A 24,740-nucleotide genomic window follows, 5' to 3' on the forward strand; every position below is an offset into this window, starting at 1 on the left:
CAGTTGTGTGCCGTGCTTGCTGCACTGCTTGTCCAGTGCAGAATGGTACTGTGCCTTCATCCTTTATGGTGTTGGGGCTTTAATTTAAAAAAAGAAAGAAAAAAGTACACTAGACTCTGCTGCTTCCCAAATATTCCTTGTATTTTTACAAAAATAGTCTTTTACAATTCTTCCAGGTGATGGGGAAAATAGTCACACTTTGTCCTTTAAGAAAAACTGGATCATGACTTATTTTCAGGAATGCTTTTTGATCAGCAGCATACAAGAAAGGGTTCTAAATCTGTTTGTGTTTTTAAATCTCTGTGAGCTAACAGAAACCAGGGATCTCCAAGGGGAGGATGTGCCTGTGCCAGGGGTGGGCAGGTTGGGAGACAGAACAGAGTCTAGACAGGTCAGGCAGCTCTGCCTCTGTCTTCCTGAGCAGATGAAGACAATACAGTGTTTAGTTTTTAATTTCAATAAATTTAATATACAAAACTACATGTTGAAAATAAAAATATAATATGCAGTTTTTTGCAGTGTTAACTAACTGAATTTTAAAAGTACAATTTTTTTCTAAACAAGTACTCATTTCTTAACAACATGGTAATTAAGGTCATTTCAAAGGCTATGGTTGAAGCAGACATGTCAGTCACCAGTCGATAGTGTTTTGCACAAACAGAATTCAAACCTAAAAGACTTCTGGGGCAAAGGAAGAAAAGATAAACATTTTTCACCTCTTTTACTGCATCATTAAGCGTAAGAATGCAACTAAAGTAACTGGAAAGCTGCTGCTGCTGTGGCAAAGCTGGAGTGCAGGCTCTAGGAGGAAGATTATTACTGGGTTTCTGGAATGCTCTTCCAGCTGTGGAACCATGCCTACACGTGTCATGCCGAGCTGTGTCCCCGTGTGCAGGACCAGGGTGCAGAGGGGGATCAAGTGGCCTCAGTGCAGCTGGGCTGCACAGGCAGGAGTAGGGGCTGGGTCACAGCTCCTGCTTTGGCCAGCAGGAACCACTGAATGAGGTGCGTTAAGTCACCCACCCTCTCCCAAATGCCAGAGGTAAGGCTTCACTTGGATCTGACACCCTTTAAAGTTTGGTAGTGTGCTCACTCTTGCTGGCCAGCTTTTGTTTGTGGAGTTGGCCCCGGTTCCCTGGCCTGTGTTCTCCAAGGGCTGGTGCTGCCAGCTGTGATTTGGAACATTGAATTTGTCATGTTTTGTTTTTTGAAAAGCAGCAGCCATTTATTCCCAAGTGCACTCTGTGCAGACTCTGAGCTGCCTTGCTATAAAATGTATCACTCTGTGCAGTCAGTCACCTTTCCCTTTCCCAGCCAATAGTTTTGATTTGTTTAAAAACCAGAGCCTCAGTCTCACAGTGGCCTGGCACTTCCTTTTCTCTTTGCAAGGCCACTGGTGTTACTCTGTCACAGCACAGCCCAACCAAATCCTGGCTGCTTCCCCTAGAATGGACGGCAATAGGGAATGTCTGACACCACAAATGTGCACCATAAATTAGCACCTCTCTTCCCAAATTGATTATTTCTAGATAAGAGGAGAAACCTTCACCCCTCTTCCTGGGAAGGATTCAAAGAGCTGCTTTGCATGACTGGCTAAACAAATCAAACCCCTTCTCCTGCTTACAGCTCTTGCCACTGTTTAGCAGCTTTCCATGGAGACAGTAAGAACATGGAACCACATTTCCTCTGGCTGATGCTCAATTCCAGCTCCTTAATGCCCTGGCAGACACGAGCAGCTGCTTTCCTTACCAAAGCCCTCTCAGGTGAGACCAAGAGCACTGGGCCGAGTGCACGTGTTCAGAACTGACCACAAAGCCTTTTTCAGCAGAACATGCAGGAACAGCCACTCTACACTGGTATCACAGGTAAGCTTGGACATGGGGCTGCAATAAGAAGTGCAAGCTGGCTTGGGTTACATGACACTGGCGTTACACTACAGCGAACAGCAGGGAGGGGACAGAGCTGCCCTGGGTGGGACTTGCCTCTAAAAAGCAGGACCTACTGGGGACAAGGAACAAGATGGAGCTGCACTTTAGGGCTGATCTTTCCTCTGCTTCAGACAGATTTGTAAACAAAGTACAGAGTAGCAGAGTTGTTGTAGGAGATCACAGAAACGTGCCCAAGTGACGGACTGTTGTGGTAAATAGAGGAGAAAAGGAAACTAGCCTATTACACACACACAACTGCAGTTCAGTAACTTTCAGAGATGCCTGTCCTGCTCCTCTGGACGCACAGACAAACAGGGTTATGGCTAGGGACTCGTTCCCTATCTCTCAAGGGCTTCTCCAAACGTATTTCAACCAATAATCTGGTCAAAATAATGTAAACGTTACTTTTTAATGTCTACAGAATAACCACAAATGGCATTAGGATGAGGTCAGAATGGAGGTCTTGATTGTTTCTTACATGTCCATCTACAGACAGTACAAGGTTGGAATTTCACTTTTTATTTACGCCCCAGTGATCTTCGCACCCTTTGAGCATTGAGAGTACATGACTCTAAGTCTTTAAACATGAGCATTTTTCTAAACAGTAACAGAAGTGGATTAGCTGCAAGGATAGCATAGCCATGTTGTAGTATAGAAGCTGCCCTGATCCTCTGGTTGTTGACAATGCATAGAAGATTTAGAATTATGGAACAACTGTCCCGCCCCCCTCCCCCCCTTCCCCAATAGTGTTAACAAAAGCTTAATTTTCCAGTTTTAAAGTGCAAATGATTCAGATACAACTGCTGCTGGAACAGGTCTGAACAGAAAATGAAGTCCTCTTATGAGATGTTTTCCAGAATATAAAAGATGAGCTCCATTATGACTGGCCCCTCACTCAACTGACAGGCCCCTCCATGAATCACTGGCACTAAGGCACTGTCCAGGTCATTCATGTATTGAGAGGGCAGTGGCTGTCCATTGCTCCCAGCTTGATAACCAACCTAAAAAATACAAAGAGTGTTTTAAGAACAGGACACGAGGCTGTGAGTCAGGGGGCAGGAAGGGAGGAGGAGCTGTGGCATCTCCCAGGGAAGTCAGGAACTCGAACTGGATCAAGCAGGCACTAAAGCTGCTTTTCCACTTGTCTTTGTGCTTTCTTTGTGGTCCCAGTGGCTGCCTGAGCAAAAGGAGCCTCTTTTTTCTCCTGTTTTTTCCAAGCAGCTCCTTGGGATGAGCAGGACCCTCATACAGCAGTAACTGCTGGCAAAAAGGCCAGTTAAGAGTCTTCTCTGAGCACAGAGCAGGTGCTGCTCGTGCCATAAGGGGATCGAGCCTACATTAATTGAGGATGGGCATTGGCTCTAAGAGATGTCTCAAAACATCAAACAGTAGCCACCACCACCTGATTAGCATCTGATACTGGTACTCCTTCAGCATTCTCCTGGTTAAAGTGGTGTATTCCCATTCTGGGGAATGAACAAGAGAGCAACTCCCCAGTTAAACCCAAACTATCAAAGACTTACTTGATCAGAGTCCAGTGTCACGCGCAGGCCCAGCTTAGTCATCCCATCTTCTTTGAGCAGTTTCAGGTGAGGACACAGAGCCAGACAGAAAGCTTTTGCCACATTTTCAGTCAGTCTGCTGTGATCAGCTGGGTCACTCAGACCACTGTGTTGCTCATCATTTTCCAGAAAAAACACCTGAAGGGAAGGGTCAACACAGGACATAAAACTCGGCATTTCTAGAAAATTCAGGCTGTATGTAATTTAAACTTCTACAAATGAAGACTTCAGAAGCAACTGTTCAGGGAAGCCCAGCAAAAACCCCTGAAGACAAGTCACCTTAGGGAGGAAAAAATAAAACTTGAGAAGGAATATTTAAAATTTAAATAGTCCTCTGAAACCTCTCAGATCCAGTCAAAAGCGTTGCTATAGAAATTCACTATGTTTGGCACATGGTTTTAATAAAAATCTGCTTTTAAACAGAAAAATTACACTTTTAATACAATCCCAAAGTTCTCTGCTATTTTTGTCACTGAACTTGTTTCTGCTGAGCTCAAGTGACCTGGGAAAAAAGGGCACATGAGAGCCAAGCTGCAGAGTAAGGAACTTGATTCCTCCTCAGCAGGCAAAGTGAAACACTTAAAGAAATATTGTGACATCAGCATTTGTGTACTGGCAGAGTCACAGGCACCATCAGCCATGCAAGCAGTTTCTGAGGGATTTATGCCACAGCACTTCAAGCATGCATTTTGGAGAAAGTGGCTCGAAATAACATTTCTAAAAAACAACTTATATTAAGATTTGTCTCCATGTAGAAAGGCAGCTTTTAACACAAAGGCAGATGAAACCAACTGTTCCTGTGTGTGACACAGCAAGTGTTGTTGTGATCCCCCCATGCTGAACACTCTGGTGTGAGCAGCAGTGACCGGTGCAGCGCGGGCTGTGGCCGCCTCAGTGGGAGGATGTTTTATCCCACAAAATGCCACCCTGCAGCTCCCTGTGCAGGCAGGAAGGGCACCAGGCTTGTGGGGAAACTTGTGCTGCTTTGCTGTGGTGACTGGGGGAGCAGCAGGACACAGCCCTGGCCCCAGTGCTGAGCTGACAGACCCACCTCTGTCCACCGGATGACCTTCCCGTTGGCCTTGTACTCGGAGCCGTGGAATATCTTCACGCTGGTTATGGATTCCATGGATTTGCCATCAATAGGGCTCACAACGCTGCAAAAGGGAGGGAGGGAGGAGGGTGAGCTCTGATTCAGCACACGACCTGAGCTGGACAGAGCCCTCTGCAGAAGAGAATGGCCTTGGAATCACAGGGCACTCCCTGGAAGGGGTCACATGCACAATGCAGGTGCAGGAAGGACCTTCCTGAAGGTTTTCAACAAAGCTTTGCAGCAGAGCTGAGGTCCTGTAAGGTTCTGACAGTAATGAGGCTTTTCATACAGGCAGGATTTGTGCTCATTTGTAAACTCAGTGTAGACCTGAAACACAACTTACACAGCCCAGGACTTGATTGCAGAACCTAAGATTGACCTGGAGAGTCTGAAACTACAGAAATACCCTTCTTTCTAGGTGCTGAGTCCTGAAATACGGAATCCATCACAACAGCACTTTACTGCCACAAATACTTCAGCTGCCAAATCCACCTTCCTTTTGGCTTAACTTTCAAGTGTCCAAAGATAACTGTTGATGTTCAGCAATTTTGTGTCCAGCTCTACTTAATGCAAACTAAGCAGCAAGAGAGGAAAGTGACCACAGTGTGCAGGGTTCAGCACTGAGAGCTGGAGACAGATTAGTGGTTTCCAGTAACTGGATATTGGCAATGCCAGAAAAATCCATAGCATTGCCAGTTTTCTAAATTGATCCCCCGAAGCTCTGGTATCTCAATTCCATTTTCATTACAATTAATTGCATCTTATCACTCAAAATAGAGGTGCAGACTTTTAATTCCTATTGATTTGAAGACTCATGTGTCTTACAAGATCAATTAAAATTTTAACAGGCACCAATATCAAGTGATTGCTCCTCTACTTACCCCTTATTAAAGTTTTTATCATCTTCTACCCACTGAATATGAACATGTTCCTGAGGGTCTTCAGCATCTACTTTGCCACAGGTGATGGTGAAGTCTTTCATCTCTCTCAAGGCCTGTCTCAAAGAGTCCATGTTCTCAGCAGTTATCTGGACCATCACTCCATCTAGGAAACCAAGAAATCCTCATAAGCCATGCCAAACAGAACCTATGTAGAAAAAAAAATAAACATCCTTCCCCTGTTTGCAACAGATGTTAATTGTTCATTTTAAGCATCGTGGGCAGCAGTGCTCCATTAAGCCCATTTCTGAACTCTTGCATTCCTACAATGCAAACCTGCTGAGTGCTGCTGAGGGAAAACAACAGTAAGAGAAGGGCAGCTCCCAGGTGAAGTGAGCTGTAGCAAAGTCCCCACTTATGAGTTTGCCTCACAACCTGGCTCTGGGCCACCCTCAGAAACCCCAGGTGACACCACTCCATTCAGCTCTCTCCTCTGCTGGCTCTGGAAGCAGCAGTGACAGTGGTTGAGAAGTCAGTGCTTGCCTTATAGTGGCAAAAGATCCAGAATTTGGATTCACAGACCTAAAGCTGAAAAGACCTCCAAGATCATCCAGTCCAGCCATTAACCCAGCACCACTTTGGGTCAATCTCAGTTATGGCAAAAATAACAAGAGTGAAACACTTCCTCATGTAGAGACTGAGTCCCCCTGTGCCTCTGTCTTACCCTAACCACCAATTAGACACAGGAAATGGCACAGTGACCTGCTGCTCTGGTGGCAGTGGCTGTCTGCCAGTCCCACCCATGGCTGCACACTCAGAGCTGCCAGCCTGAGAGCACGAGGAGCTCCTGCTCACTGCAGGGCTCTGCCAACTGACTGCTCACATGGGCACCTGGCATCCCTCACCACCGAGGGCAGGAGCACTGCTACACCACTGCTGCCTGCACTGTCACAGCTGCAGGGACCTGACTGCACAGCTGTGCAGCTCAGCTACAGGCACTAACAGCTTCCAGCTGGAGTACCCCAGTGGCAGCTCCTCCTGTGATACAACAAAGCAAATCTGAGAGGGACCAGCTCAGTACTCTCTCAACCTGTCATGTTCTCATCTGCACATACAAGCACATAACAATGCACATTCATACCCTTGCACACTGCAGAGCTATTTGGTAGCAGAGGAAGTTGAGCAGGGTTTCCTCTGCTGATTGGTGGATTACATACTCTGTATTTCTTAGGCTCACAATTTCCTCATTCAACCCAAACCAGTGAATCGATCACAGGCTCACAAGCCAAGTATTTCATATCTTACCCTAATTTTCTTGTGACCTTGTTTTGCAGCATCTGCACAAATTTCTCCTTGCTAAAGGGAACAGGGTGTTTTTTTTTGCTAAGGAGTAGGATAAAGCTGAAACAGCAGCAAAACTCCAAGGCCCAAGGCATATGAGCAGAGAGAGCCCTGCTAGCTGCAGAGCTTAGCTGGGCAAAGAGAAGTGTGTTTTAAGCAAGCAGTTCAGTTCTTACCTTCCACTATACTGGATTTGGCAAGGTAGCCTGAAGAGGATTTTAAAGCTCCACTGAACACAAAGAAGCTGGCACCAGTCACTGCAACAACAACAACAGGAGAGATTTAGTGAGGCTTTCGTCAAAGCAATGCCTTACCCAAGACCAGGTATCAGCTCAGTCAGCCAGAGAGGTGATTACCCTGAATCAGGACAAATGCTGCTTGGAATTATGGTGCCTGTATTGCACATCATAAGCTTGGATATGCAAAGGAAATCACCCAGTTATTTTCTAAACTGGACAACAGTTTTTGTCTAAGTTAATGAATGCTTGTACTTCATCACTCTCCCTCTCCATGCCCTACACATCTCTGAGTTTCAGAATTACTAATTCTGGGTAACCAAGTACACAATTAAGTTCTAAATGTTCCCACACAGGTGGCAGACTGTAGGTGAGCTGTTTATGGAGCTGTTTATACAGCTGTTTATCACGCTGTAACACCAACCCACTGGCAAGGCCACAGCTCAAAGCCACCTGCCTTAAAGTGAAATTATCTTCAATGACTACTAAGCATCATGAAATTCCTGCTGGAAATCCCTCTTCTTGTGCCATGGGTGAAGTTAACAGAAGCCAGACAAGACCATCAGTCCCGAGTGACATGCCATGCCAGTACATTTGTTGGAGTCACCAGTGATACTTGCAAAACATCCAACTCATCCAACATCCAGCCTGTTTTTTTTCTCATTTGGAGATTGTATAAAATGTCTTTGCCAGAAATGTCCCCAAACCCACAACATTTAAATTCTCAGCACACAGCTGCTGCAGCCTTTCAGCCTACTGTAACAAAAATATGCCCTGGAAATTAGATGGTCTAATTAAGGTGAAAATGAGAAGTTTCTTGAAGATGCATTACAATGCTGCTGTGGTTGGTTATTCCTATTTAACTTTGTCCTACTGAATCTAGTCTTTCTTTCACATAGTGTAGGTCAAGCACAGGCAACCACAACCTCACCTGCACATCCAACAATGCCAAAGCCAGTTCTCATTATTAATGAAGACATGTTGCCTAATCCAGTTCCAGCACAAAGCTGCCCAGTCAGGGACGCCAGTGGTCAGACTGATTTTCTCTAACAAAAACCGAGTGAAACCCAGCCAAATCCAGCTGCAGCCAATTCACAAAGCCCCACAGAGCTGGGGCAGCAACACAGGGGCCAAGCAGCCGTGCAGAGCAGCAGAGCCAGGGCTCCCCTCACCTTTCCTGGGCTGGTTGTGGATGCTGATGGCCTGTGTCTGGTAGTTGCCGTCGTCGTTCTGCACACACACCAGATGTGAGTCTGCCTTCTCATTGAAACACGCTCCCCCTGCCAGCACGTGCTCATTGGATTTGTTCATGGCTTTCATCATCTGCAAACACAAAGCTTTAGCTTTTCCACCCAGTTCATCAAGCACTTCCATAAATAGGTGGTTCTTGGAGCAGCTTAATCAGAAGCTTCTCAACTTCTCATATTCCATGTCAGCTTTTAGCACTCAGAACCATAAACTGTTTTTGAGAAGAGGGTTCAGGTTCTTTTACTGCCTGGATGCTTTAAAGTGCCATCCTTTGTGCAATTGAGTGGTATAAGGGATAGCTGAGCTACAGAAGCTGCAAAAGCTGTTATCTCTACCTGGTTTTAAAAATACACGGGAAGAAACCACGAGACAAACCCTGGGAGGAAATACTTGGCTTGTTTACACACCTACAGTTGTTAATTACACAAATCATGAATGCCCCTGCACAGTTCAGTGCCACATGGGCTCTCGGACTGGGGCCATTTCATCCTGTTCTGCCACAACCAGACACCAAATTTCAGTGTCTCTGTGCTTCACCTGCATCAGCTGGTGAAACTGGGATCAATGTTCCCAATTTAAGGCTTTTAAAAAAAATCTATATTTTCTTTCTTGGCAAATGAGGCCTCCAGAAAGCATCCAAAAAAGTCTGTAACACATTTGCCATTCAGTTCTGCTGACTATTATCTAACACACACCAAGTTACACGCCTTGACTAAATACCCTTGGTAGATTATATAGTTTCTTTTCTTTTCTCCACTATTCCTCTTCATGGGGGGCTCAAGACTCGGTGATTTTTGATCCAAAAGAAAACTGAAGGAGTCACCCAACTGTGGCATTTGTTTCAAACACGAAAATGACATGTTTGCTTAAAATAAAACAAGTCAAATTAAATGACACAAATCTCCCCGCAGTGAAAACCCAGAAAAATGTGGAATTATTTGACATCTCCTAACAGCACTCACACTCCCACCTCTGCTTCCTGGAGCTGATAAGCAATGCAGGCTACACACAACATATTTGTCTCTCTCAGTCCGACGTAAAACCCTAATTACAGTGTCAGGAACATTAACTGATGCTCACTATTGACAAATGTGCACAGGTGTAATGTTTGGGGAGGAAACTTAATTAAGATTTTGCATCAGACAACTGTGTCTTTCATTATCCAGTTGATCGTGTCATGCTCCAGAAACTGGATTTTAGCTCCACAACAGCCGCATTTGTGGAGCCCAGCAGTTGCCTTCAGCACAAGAAGAAACAACTGGATGTGGCAACTGTGCTTCCTTAGAAGGCAACTGATTAAGAAATTACACTCACCTTTGCTGAGGGACTAAACAGGCAACTAGGGACCTCTAAGCTTTAGAAAATTTAAATAATTTTGAAGACAAAAGTATGTACTCAACAGAAAAACTATATATTAATCATAGGCTGAATTCTCCCCATTAATACACACGAGATTTCAAATTAATTTTTCACTTTTTAGATAGTGAAAACATATGAGTAACAGTCCTTTCTAATTAAATAAAAGTAAAGGTCTTATTCTTTAATTCATCTTGAGACTGGCTCAGTTGGCTAGAGGAGGGTGATGGTAACACCAAGGTCAGGGGTTTGATCCCTGTATGGGCCATTAAGAGTTGGACTTGATGATCCTTGTGGGTCCCTTCCAATTCAGAATATTCTGTGAATCCTAATTCAAAGTAAACTCGTGAAAAATTCCTATTAATACAACTTTTCAAATGAATCATAAGCTATGAATAATGTTAAATAAGTAACAATTTTCCATTTGAAAAGTTGAATCCTTGCATCACACCAGGAAGAGAACCCAAGCACAACACAGAGGTTTTGGTACGTCCCTGACACAGGAATTCCCTCTCAATCCTGCTCAGTCCCTGTCTGGCACAAGTGGAACTCAGGCCTTGCAAACACCAGGCCCAGCTGACACTGAGCTGCACTGTCTGTGCCATTCCAGACTGAATTCATTCAAACCTCACTGACCTCTTCTGTTCTGGCACAACTGCATCAAAAATTAAAACACCTTTTAACAGACACTTTATCTTCATCAATTTCATCTTTTTCAAACTTCATAAAAGAACACTTTTTTTACAATGATTTTTTTTTCCTCACTTATTTTACTCAAATGCTTCTTGCAGGGAAATTCCCTCTTGAGATAAAGCTGCATTCTGCTCTGCTCTTACAAGAATTTTTACAAATACCACTCTGCTCAGAAGGTTTGCTCTCGCTCCAGCTCTGACAGGTTTCAAACTACCAAGTTACCCCCTTCTCTTCAGACAGAACACGAAATCAATCCCCTTCTCCACTGTTCCCTTTCATTACTGTTCACATACCTCCTCCCCCAGCTTTCTCTAGTTAGCTGTACTAACTCCTACAGATGCTGACTGATTTTCTCACACCAGAAATCAAGGATAAAAATTTCATGTTGAGGGAACTTTTACATAAAATAATCAGCAATCCAACAAATACTATGAAATGCTTTGAGTGGGAACACACAACACAAATGAGAAAAGTTAATGCATGTTTTCTTCCTGGTTTACCTCGAGTGTTAAGTTTGTGAACTTACTTGCTCAAATCAAACATATGATACTTTATGTAAAGAGTTCAAAAATATGAAGAGTTTAAGAGTTTAGTTAATGTTAAATTGAACTACATTCTTCCTGTGAAGCCAGGCTCATTCACTTCCAAAAGCTGTGTGCATCACACATTTACTACTGGCTTTTGAGGCATTTTTTCCTTAGTGGCAGTGAATAGAATAAAAGTTCCTCTAGATCCCAGGTACTCCAATCACAGACACTGTACACAAATGTATGTATTATAAGCATTACCTCGTTGTATCTGTTGCTAGGTATTTTGATGCTGGTTTTTCTGACTTCCATATCAACCACTAAACCTTGGACCACAGGCAGTGTGTACTGGTAGTTTCTGAAGTCCTGATAATTAAAACAAGATTTTAAGTTAGGCATGATGATCACCATTAACACTGTAGGTTTCATAACTATCCTGGTGACTACTGCTTAGCCCATTCAAATAATTGTAATCTGACTGGAAGGCAGGGAGGGACAGAGACACCACAGTGTGTAACCCATGTAATTGCAGTACACAAATGAAAAAATATCATTGTGACTGTTAGTCATTTCACACATTTTCTTACATCAAAATTAATGTTCTCCAACCTTGAATATCATTACTGTATGTAAGAAAATTTGCTCTGTGTTCTGTTACATTACTAGATAGAGCTATTAGTTTTGTTAGCAGTGAGATTAAGTCATGCATCAAAGAGAATTTCCTACATTGAAAATATTTGCAAAGTAGGAAGAGATAATAACGTCCCTTCAGTCAGAGCACTGTGTAATCAGAGAGCTGTGACTGCACACTGTGATGACCCAGCACTTCTGAGGAAGCAATCTGAGCAAACAATGCACTTATTTCAAGATCCAAACATCCTCCAGCTGCCAGGTTTGGGATACTGATTAGGGTACCTTGTTACAATTCACTGTGTTGTTGAAAGTTAAATGCCCCTCTCAGTAACAGCAGAGAAATTCTCCCAAATCCCCACTACTTCCTCTTGCATCTCCTGGACCTTCCAGCTACTGTGTGCACCTGGAGCCCCCATCTCCCCACACAGATCCACTCACACCAATGGAATCCACAAATTCCATCTCAGACTTACTGCAAGGAGGTTCATGATCGTGTGGCCGGTCTCTCCAAACAAAGGCTTACGGAATCTGACGCTGAAAAGTGGACATGGATAAACTGGAATAGAACAGAAAAGAACTGGTCAGATGGAAATTTACATACTCAGATTCTGCAAAACCAGACCTAAATATCTCCTCAGTTGAATGTGGTAAGCAGCAGCTGAAGAAGAGACTGGGAAGACTGAAATTTAAAAAGCAAAAGGGCAGAAGGGTTCAACATTATAATGACCTTACACGTCATGGCTGCTTGCCCGCCACGCTAGAAACAGGAATAATTATGTGGAAAGCTTACAGGTGCCACACTGCAGGGCTTGGCTGAGCTGAGTGACCTGGGCCCTGATGGCAAAGATGACCTTTCTAAGTGTTTTTTTTCAAGCTACTACTTGGAAATGGCTTCTATTTTTGTACAACCGTCCTGCTGCTCTCCACTAGAGCATCATCAGTCTTTCAGTTCTGTGGCTGACACGTGACATTCAAGTGATAACCCAAATTACTTTATTTCCTGTTTTCATTATTTCATGAGAGTGTGGCAAACTCCACGGGGGTACATCAAAAACAATTTAAAGGACATTTATGGTATGTCAGTGATGTAAAAGATCTGCATTCCTTGGCTGACATCCATACCTGTAAAACATCTGTGATGCAATTCTGAGTGCAGGGCAGGGATCTGGCTGCATTACGTTATATTGCAGCAGAAGCCATCACAATGTTTGGAACATGACTCATGCACTGGCACATAATGCCAAGGTTTCCTAAACACATGTTTGAAGGAGGATTCCTAAGCTATCCTCAGGCAAACAGCCTGATTTCCCCAAATGCCACACTCCCAGTTCCCAGTGTGGTCAGAAGGGACTGCAGAGCGCTCAGCATCATGTGAATAACATGAGGATTTCCTGATGGAAATCAGCTCCAGCCTCTGCACACTGATTTAATACCTGAAAGCACCACACACCACAGGGCAACCAACCCGTGCACAGTGCCCTGAGGCACCAGCCAGGGCTGAATTCCCTGTGTCTGCCACCCTGGTTTCAAGCAGCAGCTCAGCTCCATCCCAGATGCACCGAATTCCCTGAGCCTGAGCTGTTGGGCTGAGCTGTGACTGCTCAGCAGATGTTTTCTGCACACCCAGCAACCCGAGGGCCTCCTGCATCTGATCTGCACAGCCAGCACTGCACAAATGCCTGGGTTCTGACAGCCCCACCAGCAAGGAGGATGGAGGAAAATCCAGGCAACCTGGGCCACAAAAGCAATACCTTCCAGGGAGAAACTGAGGCAGTGTCCTGCAGTCACAACTGGCACAGCTCCAGGGAATAGGCCTAAATCCAAACAACAGCTGTAGGAATGATGCAAAGGCTTCCCAATATAGCAGAGCAGGTACTTTTGTTTGTCACTATCAAAACACTTCTTTCTGTGCTCAGAAACAGATGTCACATCCAAAATACGAGCATTTTTGTTTGTTTTTCTAAATACTGATGGGAATAAATGCACTATTTATCTACGCCTGCAGATACACACAAAAACCTACAAACCTTTAACATGAATGTTTCTTTGGACAAGTTTAACCTTCAGTCCTCATCCTCAGAAGGCAAATTTTGAGGATTTTATTTTTCTCCTCCAGCAACACGCATATTTTGTGGAAAATTCCCAGTGTCCTCAAAATTTTAAGAGCTAAAGTGACAAATCTCTGTATAGCGTATTATAAAACTTACTTTGTTAAAATGCTCTGAAAGAGTTCTGGGGAAAATTAACAACAGACCATTCGCATAGTAATTTAGATTAATGAGATGTACCAATCAAAACTGTAGATGAGTAAGACATACAATTTTTGGCCCCTCATGGTGGACAAACTGCCAGTAATGTCTTTACTCCAACAATGGTACATGTCTTTTGAAAATTACTTTATCTTAACTTTATCCTAATTTCATGGTAACTGCTAAGATTTTCTTCAGATGAAACATTCTCTCCAGCCTATTTATTATTAGTTGCAGCAGAATTTTTGCAACAAACTGCCAAGTTTCTTGTCCCTGCACACATATTGTTACTCTCTGGAAAATGAATATGGTTTTGAAAACCTAAAAGTAAATGGTCTTTCATTTCATCATGGGAAGAGTTTAACACCTCAAAGGCTCTCTCCCTTGTACTAACTACACCAGCTAATCAAACTTGTTCTGCACATAGCTGTCAGGGCACTAAATAGATACAAACATGCTCAGAACTGTATTTGTCTCCATAAAAACCTCCCTGATGACCCAGCAGAGTCATAAAAAGTCTGTAGGTCCCATCAGCACCTCAGTGCTGCACTGTGGGTCTGACACACAGCTCTCCCTCCTGTTTGAGCCTGAGTGGCTCTGACAGTTAACAATCCATGGCTGGGGGTGAGCTCTGAAGCAGAATTCACCCATTCCCCTGCAGAAGTTACTCCAGCAGCGCCTGCTACTCACGCCTGTATTCAGCTCCGAGCCTCAGCATCAGCCTGATGGGGAACACCTTGGCCCAGGGAGTCTCCCACTTCTGGATGAGGATGCCAAACAGGTACGGTGGGGTTGGGAGCACCAGGTCCTGCAGGGACTGATAGGTCGCTGCAACGTACAAGAACCCTCCGTGTTCTTTGCTTCCAAGGAAGCTCTGGCTGAAAAAGGAGTGTCCCAGGTTGCCAACAATGTTACCTATGGGGAAAAAAAAAGAGCTCATTACTTCACTGGATTGATGCTGTATCAAGAACGTCAGGAGTCTTTCGGGGGAGGAAAAAAAAATCCACGTTAAATTCACTTTGCTTCCTGGAACAGTAATGTGTGTAACCATACCTGAAACAATGATTTGCTGCACATGGGTGCTCAGGTTACCTTCAAAAACTGCCCCAACCTGTGCCAGGCCCTCACTGCCCTCTCAGGACATCACAGGAGAGGCACTACAGACACACCCACACAAAGCCTTTTTTCAGTGCCCTACAGATATTCAAGGGACTTCCACGGCAGAAGCTGCTGTTGTTTGACATAAACTTTTGAATTCAGCTACAATTTAAGGAGGGATGTGCACCTGGTCAAACAGTTAATGTCCCTTGGTTGTCCTTCCATTTAGGCAAACCACTGGGGTGCCTGCTCAGATATGTATTGAAGATCTGGGTCATTTCAAGAATTACACAAAAGACTCTTTATTTCATTAGTACACTTAATGTAAAATGCAACTGAGAGAGACACAGGGGAGAAACATCACTAATTTTTATTCACATTTTTACTCTTTGATGCTTCTAATTTTCAAAAATGTTTACACTCAAATGGCTGAATGAATCTGAATGTTGATTAGGTTATTACAGCATCCAACACAGCATTTAACATTGAAGCAAAGGACCACGGTGTGATTCCTTTTATGAAATGACAACAATAGCATGCAAATAATGTACAGAACAGCTGATCACAATTCTCCATAGGAAGATGTGAATATTAACAGTGCTGATTTGCTCTCAGAGAATAAGGCAATTTCAGAGAGTGTGGTGCATGCTTGATCACACCACTCATGAGGAATTGTATGGGATTGGGGTACTCATGCAGACCTCCTGGGCTTCTGGAGCAATCCCAGGCTTTCCCACCTGCAGACAGAGACTGATAAGTAGGAGTTTCTGCTCTTTCTCCACCACTCATAAACAGAGTGCCTGTATCTGAACTCAAGGCAGTGATGTGCACATCTCCATCTGCACATCCACTGGACACTACCTGGAGAGTTTCTTCCTTTTACACACATGATACACACACAGATGCCAGGTTTTAATTAAGTAAAAATATGAGTCACAGAAATGATACTTTGACCTCCTTAGTAATACCAGTTTTAATAATACAGCTATCCCGGCCCTCCCTCTGGAGATGTGGCCATGCTGCTTTGCACCCCTCCAGACCACCTTGGCACAATCAATATTGTCCTTCACATGACCTTGGGTCCTCCAGCTTTACATATAGTGACTGGCAGGTGTCTAAGCAAAAGGCTCCTTTTATACTCCAACTAACAAATAAGCTCAGGGGTTTCCTTATTTTACAAATTTCAGGGCTCCTTAGTGGATTTTTTTTTTTCTGTTCTCACAAATGCTGCACAAAGTAAGTTATTAGGTTCCCTGTCAGAAGGTGACAGCTTTGGCAGCCCAGGAGAGCAGGGTGAGGCTCATTCAGAGCTTACCACTGTCCTGCAAAGCCAACCTGTAATTTTACAGTTACACACAGGCCAAAGCTGACATGATCATCCAGATCAAACTCCAGAACTCTTAGAGTAGCTACAGCTTCTCAGCTGAGCATACTTGATGAAAAGTAGCTACCATGAATAACAGAGCCACATCAAATGTCAGCTGCTGAGAATCCCTGCTCCTGCCCCTGTGCAAATGCAGCTCTGTCACCTGTGCTGGGACACTAATGCCTGCTCAGTGAAACACCAATGCACCAACGTGGGCATCCTGCTAGTGAGTGCAAACCAGTGTATCCACCGGTGTTCATGAGAAAGATTTTCACTTAACTAAAATAGCTGCTGGCACTCTTTTTCTTTTGCAGTTCCCACCTACCCTCACTAATCGCCTCTTCTTCATTTATACTTCCTTTTCCCCTTCCCATCTGTTCTTACCCAAATAGAGCTACAGGCCTGATAATGAAGTTACTTGGTGAGGTTCTCAGTTCCAGCAACATGACCACAGTAATCCTTTTCACCTTTCAAGTCTATGACGTGTATGAACTGCCAAACTGCCCTGACTTCTGCCCCCTTTCTTCTGCGTGCAAGAGGCCAGGCAAAGTGCAGCTGTACAGTCCTGTATGGATCTGAGACGTGTGGCACTGCCCACTGGAATGACAAAGCAACCAGACATTTCCACTTGAGACTGGTGCCAAGTGCTGCAGCAGAAGGGGATGACTACTTATTTTTTCCGTTTCAGGAGATGGAGCTGCAAGGCTCACACGCCTGGGATGCCTTAATAAGAATTTTTCAGCCAACGGAAATGTGGAAAAAACCCTTAGAGTGGAATCTGCAACTCAGCTGTTCAGCCCTTTCCTTCCATAAGCCACAGCATCATAAATTACTCCTTCTGACACAAGCAGCTTGCACAGTGCAAGCACCAAGAGCCTGCCACCACTTCAAGAGGACAAATTACTGGGATTAGGTAGCTGTGCTGCAATTCATTATTTATAACAGCTTAAGAGCCTGGATGTGGACAGCATGGGAAGAAGCAAGTGTTTTCCTACACACTTCTTTAGTGCCCTTTTCAGTCAGCACAACCAAGTCAAAAAGCCTCTTCAGGCTTGTCCCTCAAACATTACTGCCCTGACCAGGGGTTGTCAGTCTTTCCTGCTCTGTCTCTGAAGGTGATTCCAAGCCAAGGCCCCACCAAGAAGTTGCTATTCCCAGCCTGACATTGTCAAACCCAACCCACTGCACCATTACACATTTTAAGCACAGAACTGTTTCAGAGGCTTGTAGAGAAAGTGTAGGCGTCAGAAAAACCTTCAAAAATAACTATCCTTTGCAAAAGCATGTAATTTAATTTAAAACATATCACAACTTCCTTTCTAATGAGGCAATCTCAGAGTGAGCAGAAAGGTGCCTTTCCATATATTAAGTTCCAGCACCTGACATCAGACAACTGACATTATTTAGGAAGTGCTTTAAGTGTGCATGATGCATCTAAAGCAGGTCAGCGGCAGGTCAGTACTTATTCTTTTCTCAATTATACTGAGTTATCCTTGACTTTAAATCTTAAAGCATCTCTACAAAGTTCTCCAGAAAAAAAGAGGTGCTTTTATCTATGGTGTTTTACATACTTCACTTAGATTAGGCAATCCCTTCTGGCCTCAAAATAGTCTATACCAGGAAAGGTAGATGGGAAAAAAAGAAAAGATTCCTGCATTTGTTTATTCCCCTCACTGTGTGGTGAAGCCAGTTAGGTACTTTTACCAAAAACCAGTGAGGCTAAATTCTTAATGTATGCTTCCTATCTTTTGGTTAATGCCAGGTCAAAAAAAGGTAGTGGCATCCAGAGTCAGGCAAGGCATTTATTTGTGGCTTGAGGAAATCCATCCAGCCTCATTCCACTGCTGTCTGGAACAGTCAGGAGCTGCCATGTACCAAACTCTGCTGGCATCCTGAAAACCCCAGCACTCAGTCCTGCAGCAGGAGATGCAAAGCAATATTTACCTGTGAACAATCTCGCCAGATGGATTTCCTTCAAGAGCAAACAAGCACATTTCCTTCGGAAAAGGAACATAAACCAAATCACTCCAAGAGCCACAAAGAGCCACAGAAGAGCCAAGACCATGAATGATGTCCCAACACATCTGTGGTAGATGCCAACACTGAGAAAAACCACATCAGCTCCACATTCAAAGGTCTGGCCATGCCCAGCATCCCTTTACTGAAACCCATCAGAAAGTAATTTGGAAAGAACTCACTCCTATTGCCAAAGGCCATAATGCTTCACTTACTATCAGTGAGAGCAGCAGCTGCCAGCATCCAAAACTTTCTCGGGCTACTCTGTGGCAGTCTTCCTAATATCACTCACACACCTCATATGAAGTTTGATTTTGTCTCCACCTTTCCACAGACCAGCTGCAGGGGTGTCTTGCTTGGTGAACCTGTTCTCTGTTCAGAACATCTACATGGGCTTCTTTATAGACCTACTATTAACTACCACCATATTTAATTAAAACCACACTGGGTAAAAAAAAAAACAAAAAAAACACAAATTTGGTCTGGGATAGACCCACCCTCACAAGGAATATCCCCAAAAACCAGGGTGACCACAAAGGCATTTCAGGCAGTTGCCAGATTTACATTTCCACTGCAAAAGTAACAGTAGCTTTTATTGTCTTCCAGCACAGAGCTGATGCACTAGGGCATCTCTGGCAGCACTACATTAACACATCCAACTGCCTCAAAGTACCCATTCAGACGGACAGAAGTTCTCATTTTCCCATTCACTGCCAGGCTTATAGCCAACAGACAAGGATAATCATGGGATTACTACTACAGCAGTACAACTACTACAACCACAACAGAAATCATTAGCTTCCAATTTCAAAACAAAAAAAGCAACACAGCAGGGAGCTTGATGACAGAGGGGGCCAGAGGAAAAGGAAAGTGATAAAAAGTGAGCAGCAACAAAGACTTGCCATAATTGACTTTAGTTTTTTAAAACTCACATACATACAGCCTGTAGTGAAAAATGCCATTTTTCCTCCAAAATCTCTCTGCTGCCACCCTACCAGAGCCAGCCTGCAAACAACACCCAGCACAGAGGGCAGGACTCTGCCTCCAGAACAAGTTATCCCTTCAGGAAAGCAGAAACATTTGGGAAGAGGTACGAGTACATACATGTACTTTGTGCTTCTAAGCTTGAGCACAGAATTCAAACTCCTAAATTCATGTGACTCATGAAGAAATAATTTGCTATGGATTGGGCTTTAACTGAACAAAAAAAAAAGGGATGCTGTGTTTTACTGCTGAAAAACAAGACCAAGAAATCTAAAATCAATTCAAAGCAAAATCAACAATGTTAAAAATAATTCTTGTTTCCATTCCACTAAAAAGTACTGTATGTGCCCTTTTATTTTATTACTGTTTTTAAGAAAACTTATACCAAAGGAAATAAATAAAACACATCCACAGAATTTATTTCACTTTCCTGATACAGAATATATTTAAGCCAATGTATTATATAATGAAAAATGAAATGGTGAGGAAGGCTGTTAAATAGTCTCTAAATTCTACTGGGAATTCTTGTTTGCTCTAAATGTCTAAATCATCTCCCTGCCAGGAGAGGTGCAGTACTTCTGAAAAGAACAGCTTAGAAAGCACGGCTCCACCTACAAGAGCAGAACTGTTAACCACTTCCAAGGGATTTCAGACACTAAACTGAAACCCCTACAGCATCACCTCCTCTCTGCCTGGATAATGTTTAAAGCAGCCAAGTTACAAAGATGCTAACAGATCCTTCTGCCTCTCAAACAACACTGCCTTGGAAAGAGAAAAAGGATGGATATTGAGAGAGCATTCCAAAGTGCTTTGGGAGTTTATCAAGGTGCACTATCTACAAAACCGGCAGGCATTACACAGTAACTGAAGGTGTCTGTCTACTCATCCTTCATGCCTCAAACACAACACACAGCAGATCCTACTAACAGGAAACACACAGTGGAATTCTTCAACAGCGACATTTGGTTTCTGATTAAGAACTGTACAATAGTAAGCAGCTCTTTGCACCAGTGGAATTGTAGGATATCAAATTACTACCACTACAGTGCTAAAAAAAGAATTTCAAATACATTATGTAGGAGTTATAAATTATGTATTTCTGTAGTGTAATTATACAGAACTTCATAGCAATATACACAGCAAGCTGGATTTATATCTGCAATATACATATATACACATTTATATACACATGCTTGCCATTTTTCATATCTATCTCCCTCTGAATAACATCATTATAAGACAAAGAAAATGAACTGAGGTTTAGAACAGTAGTTGTTTGCCATGCACACAAGATCCATTATGACATGAGATAATAATACATTCTGAACCTGGCAACCTCCCTGGGCAAGCTGACCTTTGTTGCACAAAGATATTTTAGGAAACAAATATCTTTCATTATTTTATTAAAGTACTGGATTCAATCACTCCAAAGGCATTACAAATGATAAGCAGAACCTCTTGTAAATGTATTTTCAGCATATACCCTTAATGTGATCCAATTTCACCTCTGGAAAACAGTTTTATTTTCTGATCAGTGGAACCAAATACTTGTGTTTTTCCTTATGCAAGGATTTTTGAATTCTAAGGTCCAACAATAATACCTACAAGTGGAAATTTATTTACTTAGCAAACGTAAAATGGGCTATGGTTTATATAAAAATCTTACAATCAAAAATTCAAAATTCAGGGATAATTTCTGAAATGCTCTACGGTTAATTCTGGGCACACATATACATATATTATTTTAAAATATAACTAGATTATCCATAATGTAGGAATAAACACAGGCACTATGAGAATCGAACTTCTGAACTACCTGGTCAGGAGATATTGAACATACTATCCACAAGAATTATTAACATTTTCTTTCTGGCTGGAAGATCTTTGGAGCAGCTCCCCAGGTCACCAGCATTTTATTTGGTGAGATGACCAGAACAACAGTGGATACTGATAAGCAACAACTCATCCCACGATCAACTTTGATCCTTACTCCATTTTTTTTTTTTTTTTTTTTTTTTTTAAATACAAAGAGAGCCATTTGCTGTGACAAAAAAATCTATCTAACCCTGTAAGACCATTTATTCAAAGCATTTTTAACAAGAGAGCATTCCTACCTGCTAAGGCATCCCGGTAAAGTTGCACAAAATGGTTAAAGATATCCTTAGGCAAACATTTCTCATCAGGCAAACACTGCAGGAGAATGACGATCTCCGACTGCCCCACGGCGTGCATGCCCTTCGTGGTGAAACACCAGCACTTCCTGTTCACATCTGCACAGAGGGAAACATGCATCAGCAGAGCAGAACTGCAAAAAGGATGCCTACATTTCACTGCAGGAAGGCAGCTCTTGCAAGGATCAGTTTTACAGCATGTATTGTTGTGTTATCTGTCACACAAATTACGTCCTACATCTGTTACCGTGAGGGCAAGCACATCCAAAACAAGAGCAGCTCAATAATTCCCAGTTTACAGCTAAGGAAAAGCCAGAGTATTACAACTCTCAGTCAGATCTTGGGATTAACACCACAGAGCAGACTTTTAGCAGTTTCTGTATTCAAATGAAAGGACAGGATTTAAATGTGAATGAAGGAGCCTGGGAACAGGCCAGGCTGGTGGCTGTGTGTACCATGATCCTGACAGCTGGAACAGTTTCCAACAGTGATATCTCTCTTAATATGGAGAGCTGGATGTCAGCTGTCTCCACGAGACCTCACTGTGTTGTTCTGCTTCACAGGGATGTTAATAATGACACATGCTCTGAGCTCCATTTCTTGAGAATACAAAGTTATTGAAATAAAACCTGTCTATAATATATTACCTTTTTATGCATAACCTAAAACTGCAATCTAAGGGATGCTGAAAGGTTTATAAACAATTTATTAATATAAAACTGTCCTTCCCAATTTCTCCATCATGTTTCTATCCAGCAGAGATCAGATGAGGAACTGGCATGAGAAGCCACCCATGTGCCTCCCCACTCCTCCCTCAGCACAGGCACAGGACAGAAAGGGACAGAAGAGGTGCACAGGGGAATGGAACCTCTGCATTATTATGGGATCCCATCTGCTTTTTCCAGAATGGGATGACAGGGGAATAAGTGAAGCAACCAAACGAAAATGGATGATAAAATACCCTGCCCTACCAAGCTCTACAGGAGACATTGATCTCCAAACCTGAGACTGGAGCTTCTGTCGGTCCAGTTTATATTCTCTACACAAAATTATCTGTATTGTATACCTAAATCAACAGGAAAGGGTCTTTTGCTGTTTAACTTAATATGGCTCAGCACAAAGTTTTCAACCTGTACACATTTTCAGACTATCCTACCTAATAAAAATGCTGCTGTTCCTACTAATATTCTAGATAACATTTCCCCTCTCATAGAGTAGGACTTATTTAATAATAAACACTTACAATTTACTATTTTTACCATGGACAGCAAATTAGCATTTAAAACAAATACTAGAGGGTCAGGGCCACCATCCTCCAGCTGCTGCATGACAGAGATCTGAGAAGGTCTCTCTTCCACAGCATAGTCTACAAAAGAAGCAAAAACAATGAAATCTATAAATTAATGGTACAGACTCTATATTATAATCAGATAACCCCAATTCTAATTCTTTTTACTGTTTTGACCTTTTAGACAAACACTTATTTAAGTATTGCTGGTCTGACTGATTGTTTCCTAGGCTGGTATTTTCAAACTTCAACAGAATTTGAGATATCTTCTGTACACCCTTTAGAAAGGTGCAGCCTGTTTCAGGAAAATAACTAATATTTCAGTATCAACTGGAGGAGAAAGTTGAAATCAAATTGAGAAATGTGTCACAATGTCAACTGAAATCCCGAATGACAAAGAAGTTAAGAATTGTTACTTAAATCACAGTGAGGCAGAAGGTCATCAGTCCTGGACTACCACGAACAGCTAACACAGGATGGAACAAATCTGTTTTGAAATTAAATGCTGTTCACATTTTGTTTTGACACTATCCAGAAATAAAAGGTTACTTCCAGCTTAACATTAGAAATGTACTGTGTCAGCAAAATAATCTAATAGGAAAAAAACAACCAAAGAAGAGAAATTAGGTTCATTCCAGGAATGTATTAAAGGATGTAATGAATCAGACTGTGGAAAACAATTTCACATAAACAAATACACATTTCTAATCTTTTAAAAATTAGTTTTTAATTTTCTGAAGCTTCCTCCATTTGGATCCTCTATAAGGGAACATCACAATGACTAAAAGCTGCACTGTGGGCCAAGATGTGCAATAGTGTTGTTGAATGCAGTGCTTGGGGATGCCTCAGACAGAGCCCATGTTCCAACAGAATTTCAGAGAAGGGAAACATGAATATTCATAAGTCTAATTAAAACCTATCTCTGTGTGAAACGTTCCCCACAGTCCGATTAGTGAAGAAATTAGCACATGTTTCTGGACTGCAGTTAATTTTTTGCTTCGTGTTTTACTTGTTCCAGGAATTGCATTGCAAGGTGGGGCCCTTCCTGGATGCAAATAAGGACCAACTGTGCAAAGGAGTGGCCCAACCTTTACCCACGAGTGCTTACTGAGAATTCTTTCCAATACTCAGCACACTGCCAGCATCTTATTTTTAAAATAAACACAGTAGCCATTAGGTTGTTGCATCTGGTAAGCATAAAAGCTGCCTGCCAAATTCTACCCTCACCTCCTTTTACTCCAGTGGAGATGAGAATTGGAGGAAGACCATCTTCAGGAATCAGATTCATTGCACTGCCAACAGGACTGCCAACCTGAGTTATATTTCCCGAGAATACAGAGGCATTATCAGTCTACAAGAAGTAAACAACAAGGAAGGACAACATTAAAATAGTAATAATGATAAAAACCTAAGAGCTGGCTGGGTAAATTATTACAGATGTACGTGAAGGAGTCTGTGTCTGCTGGAGAAACAGAAGCACCAAATAATTTGGCTCTGTAACAACAGGTTATCATGTGATGAGTCCTGTTCATGTATGTGAACAACTGCTAGAAAATCTGCTTAGAGGCTGCACCACCCTTCTCTAACACCACACATACCCATTCCTTCACAAAACCTTAATGCAGCACCTATACCATTCTGAACATACTGCAGTCTCAATTCCTCTTACGCAGGGTATAGTGGACTTAACACCTTCCTGCATACAAAATTTTGTGACAGAGTACTCTTCTGATCCACACTACGATAATCTTATTGTTTCAAACTCCTTACTGACCACAACTCACCTTTTTTAAAGCATATGCTACATTCTTCACACACCAGCTGTACAGCCAAACAGTTGGAAGCCACACAGACAACAAACATTCTTAGTGCTCTGCCCCAAAAATCTTCATTTCATTTTAAAAAATATGGTTGTTTCAGCACTCTGTAAACATTCAAACAAGGACAACACTTGCTATGCAACATACTAAGACAAGCCTGAGCAGATTTCCTACATCAGTCTTGCTGCAGTCACCACAGCAACTCATGCACCACTCACAACCAAGGCAAACACAGGATTCTGAATGCCAAACA

General features: G+C 42.6%; 1 protein-coding gene across 1 annotated transcript in view; it reads right to left on the reverse strand.

Annotated features, from left to right (window-relative positions):
* Positions 1–2,757: 2,757 nt before the first annotated feature.
* Positions 2,758–24,740, reverse strand: part of ZFYVE9 (zinc finger FYVE-type containing 9) — a 54,883-nt gene continuing 32,900 nt past the window's right edge. The window contains exons 8-19 of the mRNA XM_083867581.1: positions 23,895–24,018; positions 22,623–22,745; positions 21,323–21,478; positions 14,435–14,659; positions 11,969–12,051; positions 11,124–11,228; positions 8,211–8,361; positions 6,979–7,059; positions 5,465–5,627; positions 4,542–4,647; positions 3,452–3,628; positions 2,758–2,929 (exon numbers count right to left, since the gene is read on the reverse strand). Coding sequence (XP_083723707.1) covers positions 2,768–2,929; positions 3,452–3,628; positions 4,542–4,647; positions 5,465–5,627; positions 6,979–7,059; positions 8,211–8,361; positions 11,124–11,228; positions 11,969–12,051; positions 14,435–14,659; positions 21,323–21,478; positions 22,623–22,745; positions 23,895–24,018 — 1,656 coding nt within the window. The 3' untranslated portion in view covers positions 2,758–2,767. The remainder of the gene's footprint in view (positions 2,930–3,451; positions 3,629–4,541; positions 4,648–5,464; positions 5,628–6,978; positions 7,060–8,210; positions 8,362–11,123; positions 11,229–11,968; positions 12,052–14,434; positions 14,660–21,322; positions 21,479–22,622; positions 22,746–23,894; positions 24,019–24,740) is intronic.

The sequence above is a fragment of the Zosterops lateralis genome (genome assembly GCF_965231275.1).
Source record: "Zosterops lateralis genome assembly, chromosome: 9".
Classification (NCBI taxonomy): Eukaryota; Metazoa; Chordata; class Aves; order Passeriformes; family Zosteropidae; genus Zosterops; species Zosterops lateralis.